Genomic DNA, 15,636 nt, shown 5'->3' on the forward strand with positions numbered 1-15,636 from the left:
GGGGGGGGGGAATTGTTCCAGTTGTAGTGAGACCCATGGTATGATAATGTATGCTCCAATTATGCTTAAATGGTTTGACATATTTGGAAACCATGTTTATTGTTCAATCAATGTCTGGTAAACAATCTCTGCAATTATGAACATTTGTACAGCAAACATCATGCAGTGAAAAACAAATCTAATAGTCCACAGCCTTAAAATATGTCGTGGAGAATTAAAAACTCCATGGCATTACCAGTTGCCATGGGCAATTGCATTAATGGTGTAAGCTAATCACAGATTAAAATCAAACATGTATACCGGTACATCACATAAAAATATTTATTCATAGATGAAAATAGCAAATAAATACGACAAAACGTATATCACAGTTTCTCATAAATGATCCAAATAATACATGCATGTCTATTATTTTTTTAATTCCATGTTGCAAAATCCATATTTGATCATACATTAATAATATATTTGTATATTTAACAAAAATAAAGTGCAAAGAAATTTACATACAGTTCAAATCAAAACATGTAAATGTAATATAAAAAATGTGATCGATAATGAATGCTAAAATAACAATATCTTGATGAAAGAGTGTGAAACAAAAAATCCAAAAAGAATATTTAGACAAGTCAGTAGACTTCTGTTAAGTATCTTAACAATAGGATAACTGTACATTTTGCTTTACACATCGATATAAGTAATATTGTTATTTCTCATACCAGTATAAGTAATATTGTCATTTCTCATACCATCAGTATATGAAGTAATATTGCCATTGCTCATGTCATCAGTACAGGTAATATTATCATTTATGATGTCATCACTTTAGATAATATTGTCATTGCTCATGCCATCATTATATTAAGTAATATTGTTATTTCTCTTACTAGTATAGGTAATATTGTCATTTCTCTTATCAGTATAAGTAATATTGTCATTTTTCATACCATCAGTATATTAATATTGTCATTGCTCATGTCATCAGCATAGGTAATATTGTCATTTCTTAAATAATCAGTATAGGTAATATTGTCAATTCTCAAATAATCAGTATAGGTAATATTGTCATTTCTTATATCACCAGTAAGTAATATTGTCATTTGTCATATCATCAGTATAAGTAATATTGTCACTTCTCATATCATCAGCATACGTAATATTGTCACTTCTCATGTCATCAGTATAAGTAATATTGTCACTTCTCATATCATCAGCATAAGTAATATTGTCATTTCTCAAATAATCAGTATAGGTAATATTGTCATTTCTCATATCATCAGTAAGTAATATTGTCATTTATCATATCATCAGTATAAGTAATATTGTCACTTCTCATATCAGCATAAGTAATATTGTCATTTCTCATATCATCAGTATAAGTAATAGTGTCATTTCTCATATCATCAGTATATGAAGTAATATTGCCATTGCTCATGTCATCAGTACAGGTAATATTATCATTTATGATGTCATCACTTTAGATAATATTGTCATTGCTCATGCCATCATTATATTAAGTAATATTGTTATTTCTCTTACTAGTATAGGTAATATTGTCATTTCTCTTATCAGTATAAGTAATATTGTCATTTTTCATACCATCAGTATATTAATATTGTCATTGCTCATGTCATCAGCATAGGTAATATTGTCATTTCTTAAATAATCAGTATAGGTAATATTGTCAATTCTCAAATAATCAGTATAGGTAATATTGTCATTTCTTATATCACCAGTAAGTAATATTGTCATTTGTCATATCATCAGTATAAGTAATATTGTCACTTCTCATATCATCAGCATACGTAATATTGTCACTTCTCATGTCATCAGTATAAGTAATATTGTCACTTCTCATATCATCAGCATAAGTAATATTGTCATTTCTCAAATAATCAGTATAGGTAATATTGTCATTTCTCATATCATCAGTAAGTAATATTGTCATTTATCATATCATCAGTATAAGTAATATTGTCACTTCTCATATCAGCATAAGTAATATTGTCATTTCTCATATCATCAGTATAAGTAATAGTGTCATTTCTCATATCATCAGTTTAAGTAATATTGTCATTTCTCATATCATCAGTTTAAGTAATATTGTCATATTGTCATTTCTCATATCATCAGTTAATTAAGTAATATTGACATTTCTCACATCATAATTATAAGGAATATTGTCATTTCTCACACATACGTTATACATCATACATGTGTATGTAGCAATCAAGTTCAGCAGTGTTAACTGCAGTGGACACCTTTCTTTGACATTAGGTCATCACTATGAAGAAGCCAGTCAGATATGGCTATAAATCAATTACCAACATATGATGGATATCACAATGTGACATGATAAATAGCACACAACATTATGTGTCTGTAAGAAAGTAATTTCTACTTGCCACTCAAGTAATCTCATAAAACATACATGTGTATTATGACAATTGAATATCACCTTACTTGAACACTTTATTTAAGACATTAATTTGTACACCATTTGCTTGTAACTAACCAGACCTCTGTGGTTGATTAAAATAGTTTGAACATTTGAAGATTTTAATGTATCAATTTTAACAATCAGTGAACAAACGAAGTTGATGTATACTGAAAGTGTCACAATGTTTTATCATTCATATCACATCATCAGCTGTTAACTGCATATTTTCAACTATGTGAGCAATATCCAGATTTTTTATCCTTCACATGAGGTAATTAAGATATATCACAGATATTAACCAAGATATTTTCAACATATAGACAATATACCAACCCCTGCAATTGCCCACGGCAATCGGCAATGCTGTGGAGATTGCCGTGGAGTTGTTAGTTAACCATGGGACTATATTCAGTTTTTTTTTTTTTACAATGGCAATTATTTTTGCCATGGACATTTTCTTAATTGCAGGGGTTGTATACAGGTTTTGTATTCTTCACACGAGGTAATTAAGATATACATGTAGCACTGATATTATAACCAAGATATATTCAACCATATAAACCTGGGAAATATGTAGTCTTTGTATCCTTCACAATGTAATATGGTTATTATGTATGACATATTACTGATATTAACCAAGATATTTTCAACCATGGAGGCAGTATCCAGGTCTTGTATCCTCCATAAGGTAATGTTCATCACACAGACAGAGAGTGGCGTAAGTCAGACAAGTAAAATGGACATAATGCCTTCATGTCCGTCACGCATGAAGACCCGCCAGCCTGCTTGACCGAGCCGGGAGTCGACCATTAAAGCGTCCTCGTTGTTTGGTAACCAGACTGGCAGGAAGCCGCGCGGTCCGGGGCCGAGGAAAGGAAGGATACCCAGAAGCTGACCGGAGTATGACAGGTGGTAGATGTGTTCCCGGTAGAAGCTTGTACTGCTACTGTGCAGCGTACACGATGCTAGCAGACTTTCTACAGAAAACAAGCATGACAAGAAAATCAGCATAATGACAGTAAATGATGTGCTGTTTGTTACTTAATGTTATCAATTAATGGTTGTTATTCAACTAAAGAAAATAACATTGAGTAGGTCTAGCTGTACCAATTGCTGACTGCAAATTTTAAAAAACAATTGGTGAATTTATATTAATAATTGAAGCCATTCTCACGTAATTAGCGGATGATTTTTTTTTCTCCATATCCTGAGGAAACAAAAGACAATCCTTATAATTAAATTTGAAACATATATATTAATAACAGCACTAAAAGTTCATTTCTAATTTTGATTTATTTTTCTGGTTCTTAAATAAAAGTAAAGTTTGTTTTATTTAACGACGCCGCTAGAGCACATTGATTTTTGATTTTATCATCGGCTATTGGACGTCAAACATATGGTCATTCTGACACTGTTTTTAGAGGAAACCCGCTGTCGCCACATAGGCTACTCTTTTCACGACAGGCAGCAAGGGATCTTTTATTTGCGCTTCCCACAGGCAGGATAGCACAAACCATGGCCTTTGTTGAACCAGTTATGGATCACTGGTCGGTGCAAGTGGTTTACACCTACCCATTGAGCCTTGCGGAGCACTCACTCAGGGTTTGGAGTCGGTATCTCGATTAAAAATCCCATGCCTCGACTGGGATCCGAACCCAGTACCTACCAGCCTGTAGACCGATGGCCTGCCACGACGCCACCGAGGCCGGTGGTTGGTTCTTAAACAATAACGCAGGGCTAGCTCTTGCCAATTGCGAATTTTAAAAACAATTGGCGAATGTTATTTTGATTTGGCGAAACAAATTGGTGTAATAATTGATATTGTATTGCAAAATAAAGTTGTTTTGTTAAAAAAAAAAAAGTTTAATAGATAATTTGGTGAAATTTTCTGATTGCCCAGAGCTAACCCTAATAATGCTAAATAAGACATAGTATCCATACAAAGTGACATCATCAGATATGACGTTCCTGATTATTTTTACATTAATTGAGAAATGAACAAACCCATTATACAATGGCTAGAGCAATAGGATGTCTTTAAATTGTAATGAATATATAATGGAAATTTAATTATTTACAAATACATGTACATGCAAAAATAGTGAAATATAATGCTTGGAACTTTGAGAATGCATCTTTAATGTGTATTATATAAATATATATCTGTACTTACTTTTCCCCACAAAACAGACTTCCTTTGCCAGTCCAGCCAGAGCAGTACACATGATGAGCTCCACAGACTGAGTGAAGTCCAGAATGACCAAGTGGTTGTCTGCAGACAGTGCTACACGCTCCGTGCGGACAGTTCCGTCAGATATCAACTTTGTCCCAACAATCTCAACATGTTCCACATCCACAATGCTCTCATGTTTATCATCCAGCTTCAGAGAACAACTGAAAAAACACCATGAAGGAAAGGAAAATAATATGTGCCGAATTTACAAAGCCTGTTTATATACGGGTGTAACTACATACGTTTACAATGCTTAGAGGAATGCTTAAGCAAAGCTTTTGGACTGGTATGCATATTCAACGATATATAATGCATATTATTGCTTAATATCAACAAGTATAATCATATAGTTAATTAATAAAACGGTTAAATGTGATGGTTATTACATATAATGGGTGAAGCCATTTTGTACCATCCCAGTGAATACGCCCTCTGGCGAGCCGGTGGTTATGTAACACTTAACATGTCACGTCAGGAATTAGTCTTAGAACTGAAGAAACAGAACATACCTAATTTTTGCAGATGCATTGCAATGTTCTATAATAATATCCATCTCAGTAAGCTCACAATAAGTATATATTATTTTTCAATACAAAATAAACCACCATTGTCAAAGTATCGAAATAACTGTATTATGTTTTGTCCATACATTAACTCGCGTACTGAAATGATAATCGGAGTGTTTTCTTAGTTAACTGGTCTTTTCTTTCTGTGGCCAGTACCTGTGGTTCCTGACTGGCAGGTGTATATTTTGGACGGTCACCAGTCAAGGTGTCTAGACACAAAAAAACATAAGTGCCTGTTTTATGAAGATCACAGGATATTATGGGATAACCGCGTGGCCACCCCTAAAATCGTAATGGACATTATCAACCGTACTGCTTTATTACTGTAAATAATTCTGTAAAACCCTTGATTAAGTAGACTTTCCCATCTAAAATAACAAAACTGACCAATTACATAGTCCCAAAGAAAAGAAAATTATCACTTGGGTCTCAAGTGGTCATTTTTGCTCCAACGTACCCTTACCAATAGGCCTAATAATATGTATTTTTTCTTTGAATTTTTTAAGAGAAAAGTACTGTAACCCCATTTCGTGCTATTAATGAAAATTGAAATATATTTTGTTAAATAGTTTATTATATTATCAAATCATTTATGTTGTTTTGCAAGGTTGATAAAAGCAAAGCGCCTTGTCGTAAATGACTGCCTTTGTTTACACTGAGCATAGAGGACTTGGTTGGAGCTGACATCACTTCACCCCAAGCTAGAATTCTGGACGCACCGAAAACAAAAGAAAATGGCTGCCCCCAGTTAGAAGGAATAATCACGTTTTTTTTCATTAACTGTAAAATTACGCGTTTTTCATTTCTTAAAGTGTCAGTATGTGTTGGTGGTCTGGGTATGCATCTTTCCAAAACATAAGGCTCATGTTTGAGTTTACTGTCCCTTTAAACACCTGCGTTTAAGAAAAACAGGCTTCATAAATTCGGCCCTATTTCTTTAATGACAAATAACATTTTTAAACTACAGCTATACTGCATATACTGTAAACTGTAACATATTAGTGATCTTTGCCACATTTGCAAGACCCAACTAGAGTTTCGGTGTGTTTTGGGCGTAAGAAGTGAAAATTTAGGGATGAGTATTGCCAAACAAACGTGAAGGGTAATATACACGCAAAACAAATTTCACAATACTATATGTAATAAAATACAATTTAAAGTGAAATACAATATTTTAGACAAAAATACCACACAGAGTCAGTCGAAGGCTGACCTCATGCATTTAAGCAGACACGTAAGGAAGTATGGTATAGAAATAAAAGGTACTTTTTGTTGAGCACATGATACTGGGTTCACACCCCAGTACCAGCTCCCACGCAGAGCAAGTTATAAAGACCTAATGGGGGCCATTACACAGACTTCTGTCTCATTATTATCCTGAACAGACAGCTCAGATAGCTGAGGTGTGTGCCAGGACATCGTGCTTGAATCTTAATTGGATATAAACACGAAAATAAATTAAAATGAACAATAGAATTGTTGTGCTGTTACTTGCAGTACATGAATATTTCTTTTGATCACAAACTCATACCATATTTGCTAATTCCGACTGGTGGGTTTGAATACAAGAGCAAAGCAATAATATAGATATGACATTGTGCAACACATACAACTGTACTTAAATTTAAGCTACATGTAAGTAACACAATTTCTTCTTTTTTTCCAATCTCACCTTTCACACTTGACAATAATCTGGCAAGGTTGGAGAGATTCAGGATCAAATATATACAGCCCTGTTACCGTGACAACCATAAGCTTATCAGCAATCACAGAAAGCTTGCGGACCTCAGGTACCGAGTCACTGAAGGTCATATTGTCTGAGAGGTCATCACAGATGATGCTATTAAAATAAAAAGAGAAATAGAAATGTATATTTAAAAAAATCCCAATATAACTGAAAATGAAAAAAAACCCTGCATATTAACAAGCATTTTGAGTACTGCTAAAATGATACATGTTCCCTACCTGCCTCCACAAATGTTTATATATTCTAAGTTCAAGGCTCCATAACTGTGAAACAAAGATAAATTATATTTTTTACAGTTATGTCCCTTTAATAAATTCTCATGAAAGTCTGCCCACAACTATCAAAAATGGACATTTCCCCTTTAAAGTTAAACTTGATCTGTGACTCCACATGATAAAACTATACAAGCATCTTGAAGCAATGCCAACAAACATCTGGAAAACTATGTGAGACAGATAGGCAGACAGAGAGACAAATAGACAGATAAACAGACAGACAGACAGACAGGATGGAGAAGAAACCTATGGTCCCCTCCAGTTGGTCTGGTATGGGAAAAGAAATAAAATTATAAATTTAAAATGATAAAAAAATATTTTTTTAAATATAAAATAACAGTATAAAGTAAAAAGAAATGAAACTACAGATTTAAGTGAAATAAACATGTAACAGACTTTGTGAATGTTATCATTATTTAAAATGTTCTCAACCAGTATAGCAACACCTACCACAATACACAATGTTACTTAAGATGTTATAAATAATCAAACAAATGAATGTTTAACAACACCCCAGCACACAGCAATACCAGCTGTTGGGTGTCAAAGGTACATATATGTATGAAATAATAATAATAATAATAAAACCCAAAAAACAAACTGAACACCCCACCCCACCCCCAAAAAAGAACAAAAAAAAAAAAGAACAAAAGAAAAGAAAGAAAAAAATCCCCAAAAGAACGTTTCACTAGGAAAGGTCACTCCAAAGTTGCAATCCAATATAATCATATATAACAAGTCACATTGTGTGAACTAAACAGGGTATCCTTTTGAAAGACTTCATGAAATCACCACACCATCTCATTCCACCAAAAAGCAAATCCCATCAAGAAAAAAAAGACATTCTATAAAAAACATGGAGGCACTCTTTTCAAAGATTGTATAAAACTATTTTTTAAAATGCAACCTACTTAAAAGTCTAAATGTGTGGCAACTCACAATAAATGACCATGATAATTTTTCTGGTCCAAAAGTGATTGTTTGTTAATTTGTTTGGTCTAAAGACACCACTAAATCTCATTAATATATTAATTACCAGTTAATTAATGTCAAAAATTTGGTAATTCTGACATATACGTTTTCCATTAAATGCAATGGATCTTTTATATGCACTTCCCTGACATGACAGCACATACCACAGCCTTTGATGTATCAGTTGAGGGGCACTGGTTGTAATGGGAAAACCCAAGTAGAGAATAGGTCCACTGAGGTGGTTCGATCCTATGACACAAGCTCATCAGGTGACCTCTCTACCAACTGAACTAGATTTGGCACTTAGACATAAATGTTATATGACTGTTACTACTTCAAATAAAGAAAGAAATATTTTATTTAATAAAATGTAAATTCAACATACTTACCTACAGTTAAAGTTAACATTAAAGTCTGTTTTGTGTAATGACACCATTAGAACACATTGATTAAAAGATCCCTTGCTACTAATGGAAAAAGGTGGCAGGTTTCCTCTCTAGACTATATGTCAAAATTATCAAATGTTTGACATTCAATAGCCGATGATTATTGAAATGGGGAAAATGCCACTGGTTAGAGGTCAGGCTAAGTTGAAAAGAAATACCACCACGACTGGCATAACAAAGGACGTACAATGGTGCATATAAAAGATCCCTTCCTGCTAATCGAAAAGAGTGTGTCGTTAAATAAAACATTTCCTTCCTTTGAAAAGAAATACAGTTTGCCATACAATGTCATGAGAGAACCAAGTACCTGTAAAGCTATACTGGTTTATCTTATGGGTTGAAAAAAAGTAAAGTTTGTTTTATTTAACGACGCCACCAGAGCACATTGATTTTTATCTTATGGGTTAAGTTCAGTCAGCCAGCAGCCTTTTAATTGTAAAAATATAGGCACCCTTAGAAACTTGTGTAGATTTATAACTATTATCAACGAACATTTTTACAGTTTATGAATTGTTTTTTCAAACTCTTGTCACCTTGATGCTGTTATATTATATATGTAAATTTGTATTCCTCAAATGCCATTGCTAATACTTGCTAGACTGATTTTTATGCTACACAATAAACTAAAAAAGAAGTTTGTTTTGTTTAACAACATTACTAAAGCACATTGATTAATAATCATTGGCTATTGGATGTCAAATATTTGGTAATTCTGACACGTAGTCATCAGTGGAAACCTGCTACATTTTTCAAAATGCAGCAAGGGATCTTTTATATGCACTTTCCCACAGACAGGAAAGCACATACCACAGCCTTTGACCAGATGTGGTGCACTGGTTGGAATGAAAAAAAACCCCAATCAGTTGAATGGATCCACAAAGGTGGTTCAATCCTGCGACGCAAACATGAGCACTCAACAGACTGAGTTAAATCCCACCCACACAATAAACTAAATGACCATTTTGGAAACCAGTCAAAACAGTTTAGCTAAAATTGTCTGGCTGAAACATAGGCCAAGTCTTTGTTACTGCAAGTATTAATAATATCACCTTAATTTGTCGTCTGTGGTTCCGTACATTTTTCTTCCTAGAACAACCGGTGTTCTGGTAAAAGTGTGTGACTGTGGTGTGAAGCCTTCTTCGTCTGGGTAGGTTGTTTTTAAGAGTTCACCTTTCTGTCCATATATCAAGCAGGCTCTACAAGACAAAGACATTTATTAACACATACTTATTACTGAAGACATAATGAAGTGTAACAAATATTCTTACATGACAAAAACTAAACAAGCATTCTGAGAATACTACTATAGCAAAATATGTCATTACAGGGCCCCAGCATATTTTCGATATCTCCTAAATTCAAAGGCTATAACTTTGAAAAATGGGTAAATTGCCACGAGTCAAACTTTTCTTGTGAAAAAATTGTCAGGAAAACTATATGTGGGTAAGATGGGCCAACAGACAGAAAGATGGAGACAGAACCGATAGTCCCCTCTGGCTGGACTGGATGAGAACTAATAACGCTACACAGTCCTAAAAGGAGAGGAAAGGAATGTGTGTTGCACAACATCCCCAAAAATTTAGTCTATGGCTATAAGATATCTAAGACATGATAAAGGAAAGGAATATTTGTTAAACAACACCCCAGCACATTTTAAATTATGGCTACTTGGGTGTCACAGACTACTTGTGTTTGTGTTTGTTTAACGACACCCCAACACATTTTTAATTATAGCTACTTGGGTGTCACAGACTACTTGTGTTTGTGTTTGTTTAACGACACCCCAGCACATTTTAAATTATGGCTACTTGGGTGTCACAGACTACTTGTGTTTGTGTTTGTTTAATGACACCACTAGATTAATTAATCCACGACTATTGGATGTAAAACATTGGTAATTCTGACACGTAGTCATCAGAGGAAACGTGTACCCGATACATTTTTCCATTAGCAGCAAGGGATCTTTTATACACACTTTCCCACAGACAGGAAAGCACATACCACAGCCTTTGACCAGTTGTGGTGCATTGATTGGAACGAGAAAAAACCCAATCAATTGAATGAATCCACTGAGGTGGTTCAATCTTGTGATGCAAGAACATCAAAAGTGAGCACTCAACTGACCGAGCTAAATCACTCTTGCAGTCCAACTGAAAAAGCTGAAATTTTATAATTATATACTTCCCATAGAACAGTATACACTGATTGGGACAAGGACTTCTCTCCCCCACCCCCCGCCTCCACCAAGAACACAGTACCTCAGAGGAACACACTACCGTTAAGTTACATTGAGCCTCCTTAGTGTGGTAAACACTTCATTTACAAAACACACAAGGAAGCAATTGTTGTCAGATAAGCTACCTGCTGCCTCCATATAGATTACCACAACCAACAAAGCAGCAAAGGAACTTAAAATGCAATTTCTCATAGGCAAGATAGCACATACCACAGCCTTTCATGTATTGATGGGAGACCCCCCTCCATTGCACCTCGGGCAAGCACTATAGCACTGAACTATGTCCCACTCTGTATAAGTAGATGAGGTCACGGCAAACTGAATATATTTTCTGCTTTTAAAACTGGCTTACTTTCGATCACTTGTAATGTAAACACTGTGCCACATGATTTCAGCACGGGGCAGCACATGTCGGTCAACTTTAGGAAACTCATCCTCATTGATGATGCTGTCAAGTAATTTATAGTCAGCAATAATTTTCGGACTGAGGAAGTTTTCTCTGTTTGAACAGTCGATGAACTAAAATAAATATAGATATTAATATTAAAGTTACATTCTCTGGTTACTATATTATAACATCATGTACAAATATGAAATACAAGCTCAAATGCACTTTTAAAAAACTCGTGTGTGTTCGCTATGAATGGAGATCGACAAAAGTATACGCTTGATTTGTCGCCTATGCCGCCATAGCTTGGCAAAGCACAAACGACAGCCTGTTGTCAGTTTCAGTTAAAACGTGCGTTTGCCGATTTCAAATTGTAGGGTTCGTCTCAAAAAATTAAAAGAGAAATCTTGCCCTGTATGAAGAACGTTTGGTTGAGGATACGGTACTAGAGTCTTTCGTAAAAACCGGCTTGATCTTGACAACGTATTATCGACAATCGTACCTTCCTATTTCAGAATTAATATTTTATAAAGTGTTAGTAGAACTTTCAAAGTTTAGTTTGTATAACACATTGATCATGTATATATTTTTAAAATAAAATATACTAAAGTAGATGTTTTCACTTCTTAATTTTAAAATCGACAAATTCAAATAAATATTCTTTCGTTTGGAAATGGTAAAGTTAGTGGGGGGTTGTTTAACGACATCAAAGTTAGAGCATATTGATTTAATAATCATTCGACGCCATACAACTGTAAATAAAATGTGTTGAGTGCGTCGTTAAATAAAACATATCCTATCCTTCCTTCCATCTGCTGTTGGATGTCTAACATTTGGTAATTTTGACATATAATCTTAGAGAGGAATCTGGTGCATGTGCAGGGGGAGGGTATTGGAGGTCGAAACCCTTACTTGCCCAAGCTTAAAAAAAATTGAAATGTATTTTCTGGGGGACTATGGCCCCATATAAACTTCGCTCAACACAGTCTATAACCCCAACCCCACTGAAATCCCTTCACACGCGCCTTGGAAACCTGCTACATTTTGTTTTTAGCAAGGGATCGTTTATATGTACCATCCCACAGACAGGATATCACATACCATGGTCTTTTATATACCCGCCGATGGGGATCGATCCTAGACTGACCGCACATTTCCAGAAAACACCTTTTTAGGTCTAAGTAATTAATAAAAATAACATATAGTCTTGAAAAATGTTACGTAAATTGAACACAGTACCCTCTTCCTCTACCCCTAGAGCGTTACGTAATTAGTAACACCCCCTTATATGTAACGCATATGCCAACAGCTGGCCACTGTAAAAATTTCAAGGCAAATCCCCCATCCCATCGACCCCTGGAAAAGCGTTATACCATACCTCTCTAGATATAAATATGTTTTGGAGATATGAGATGACCCCTCAATCAAGACGGTTAAATTTGTTCAAAAATTGCGAAATCTCACATGATCTCTTGTTGGGGAATTCCACACTTGTGATAAGCCAATGAAAACCGAGATCGGTAGGAACCCGTCAAAAGTGTCCCACTTTCAAAATACTGGCTTTGGCTTTGGATTTTCTGTTCTATATGCTTAAATAATAAAAATATTCCGGATATAGCCACTTTAAAGACACTGTCCTGTGTTTGCCGACATTGGCAAGAATTGTTTAAAATAAGAGTACACTTGTATAGTTCAGACAGAAGAGAAAGGTGTTTTTAATAATAAGAGTACACTTGTATAGTTCAGACAGAAGAGAAAGGTGTTTTTAATAATAAGAGTACACTTGTATAGTTCAGACAGAAGAGAAAGGTGTTTTTAATAATAAGATGATGCAAACGATATTCACAAAGGTGCTCGCCACTGAACCAATGTCTGTTTAATAGTACTCATGGCAAGGCTTTAGATCTTACTAATTTGTTCACAATGAGGATTTTTGTCTTTTTGTGAGTGCAGGAAGGTCGTTCTAGTACTGTACTGTCATTAACAGCTGCTGGAGAGTTTTCAATATTCAGAAATGTATTTCAAGTTATTTTAATGCAATTAAACATAACATTTCAGTGGTTTTGAGGTGAAGTATTTTTTCTTACTCATTGTAAGATAAACAGTTATCTAATGGCCGCTCATGTAGTATTCTCTATGAGGTCAGCATGTCTGGACTTAATTTGGGCATGATTATTTTGGGCACAATATTTATTGCCCTGACTTTGATGCAATCTAAAGCCCTGCACGGCCACACAATTGAAACTACAGAAGTGAAAAACAACAAAATGCTACTCGCCAATGAACCAGTGTCTGTTTAAAAAAAAGTTTGTTTTGTTTAACGACACTACTATAGTGCATACTGCTTTTATTCATCATCGGTTATTAAATGTCAAACATTTGGTAATTTTGACATAGTCTTAAGAGAGGAAACCCACTACATTTTTTCCAAGGGATCTTTTATATGCACCATCCCACAAAATGGATAACACATACCATATAATGATGTATGTTTAAAAGTACTCACAGCCACACAGTTGGAATGCTCTTTGGTGCTGAACAGCATCAAGATGGTCTGGTAATAGGAAAAGTAATAACTAATCTTGAGGTTGAACTCCGTCGGTTCTCCCCACTTGTTAAAATTATAGGGGTTCTTTATTCTTGTTGACTTTGGTTTTTGGGATGTTTTTTTTTTGGTCTTAGACTTCTTTGGATGTAGCTGATCCACCATTCCCTGCAGCACTCTATCAACAGTCTGAAAATATAAAACACTAGCATTTTAAAGGAATGAATGTTTGGTGACATGGAAGAAATACACCATTGAACATTAGGTGCCAAAGATAAGTTTAAAACAAAATAAATGAGCACTGTTAATTTAGAAATTCTGTACAAACAGTGTTGGTTTAAGGATCAGCAGAGCCTGTAGCACAAATAACAGCCGGGCCCCCTTAACAGGATATATATTTTGTAACACTATCGAGAAGAGGGGAAAAATTACCTGGAGAAAATAAATGTACACCGCGGGGTCTCCTGAAGCATGGGGCCCGTAGCATGTGCTACATGTGCTAATAGGATAAACTGGATCTGCGTACCAATATAATTACAACAAATGAACAAGCATTCTGAGAGTACTGCTAAAGCAATATATGTCCCCTACCGGGCCACCCAAATAAAGGTATCTCCTAAGTTCAAGGGCCACAACTCAGTGGAAAATGGATACATTACCATGAAAGTCAAAGTTGATCTGTAAAATGTTTTTAGCTCAATATCTCAAGGCATCATGACAAAAATATCTGGAAAACTATATGTGGGACAGATGGATGGACCAACATGAAAGACTGACAGACAGAAGGATGAAGATGGAGCCCATAGTTCCCTCTGGAATGAATATATATCATCCACAATGGTCAGAACAACAACAAAAACAAACAACAAAACAACGATACACACTGACATTAAAAATACAATAATTTTGTATTACATCCAAGATAAAATTTCAAAAGTTACTGCTCACCCAGATGCAGATCATACCCAATCATGAGTTTCAGACATGTCACACCTGGGTTTTTTGAAAACACAAGATCAGCTTGTTTGAAAACTATCCAAACATGTCTGATAATAGGTGCAATATAATTTAAAAAAAGAACTGTTTTGTAACTACTATACTAGTACTTAATAATAATTAGCATTCACTAAGGCTTCAGACATATACTTATCTGAAACATACAGCATCATAATAGAGAACTTAACTGTATACTTCTATTATATCATTAGATCTCAAACTAATCATAATTGTTTTTATTTTTTGTTTTATTATTGCCATGTGATCAAACTGATAGATCTTCTTCATATTTATTTCAGGATGATATCGGTTTCTAAGTGCTACCTTTAGGTAGTAATTGTCTAACTGTTAAAATAATTACAATCGTCCCAACAATATCTCAGTTATAAAACCAACACTGCAGATTTGCAGTAAGCCTACACAATATACATGTACATAATTGTAAGCTAAGTCACATTTACAGAAGCTTGATTCTATATATATCCTGGTTAATTTATTTTCAATGGCAACATCATTTTTCAAATTTATTGGTGAACATGAATGCAAAATCCATGACATAGTAACTGTGAAGTTTGCAACTTTGAGTTGATAACCTATGGAACAATTTGTGGAAACCCTGAATTGAATATAAACAGGTTGTATCCTTGTCCTTTGAATGTTTGTTTCAATAACTTTTAATTGTGTGTGTTTTGTTGTGTGTGTGTATGTGTGTGCATGTGTGTGTGTGTGTATGCATGTGTGTTTGTGTGGTGTGGTTTGTGTGTGTGTGCGTGTGCGTGTCTGTGTGTGCGTGTG

The 15,636-nt window shown here is 34.7% G+C and overlaps 1 protein-coding gene across 2 annotated transcripts in view; it reads right to left on the reverse strand.

The window, feature by feature from the left end:
• Nucleotides 1-307: 307 nt before the first annotated feature.
• Nucleotides 308-15,636, reverse strand: part of LOC121375890 — a 42,157-nt gene continuing 26,828 nt past the window's right edge. For both annotated transcript variants that reach the window (XM_041503577.1, XM_041503576.1), the window contains exons 13-18: nucleotides 13,807-14,034; nucleotides 11,265-11,431; nucleotides 9,726-9,872; nucleotides 6,909-7,076; nucleotides 4,611-4,831; nucleotides 308-3,414 (exon numbers count right to left, since the gene is read on the reverse strand). In XM_041503577.1, the coding sequence (XP_041359511.1) occupies nucleotides 3,161-3,414; nucleotides 4,611-4,831; nucleotides 6,909-7,076; nucleotides 9,726-9,872; nucleotides 11,265-11,431; nucleotides 13,807-14,034 (1,185 nt within the window). In that variant the 3' untranslated portion in view covers nucleotides 308-3,160. The remainder of the gene's footprint in view (nucleotides 3,415-4,610; nucleotides 4,832-6,908; nucleotides 7,077-9,725; nucleotides 9,873-11,264; nucleotides 11,432-13,806; nucleotides 14,035-15,636) is intronic.

The sequence above is a fragment of the Gigantopelta aegis genome, chromosome 6 (genome assembly GCF_016097555.1).
Source record: "Gigantopelta aegis isolate Gae_Host chromosome 6, Gae_host_genome, whole genome shotgun sequence".
NCBI lineage: Eukaryota > Metazoa > Mollusca > Gastropoda > Neomphalida > Peltospiridae > Gigantopelta > Gigantopelta aegis.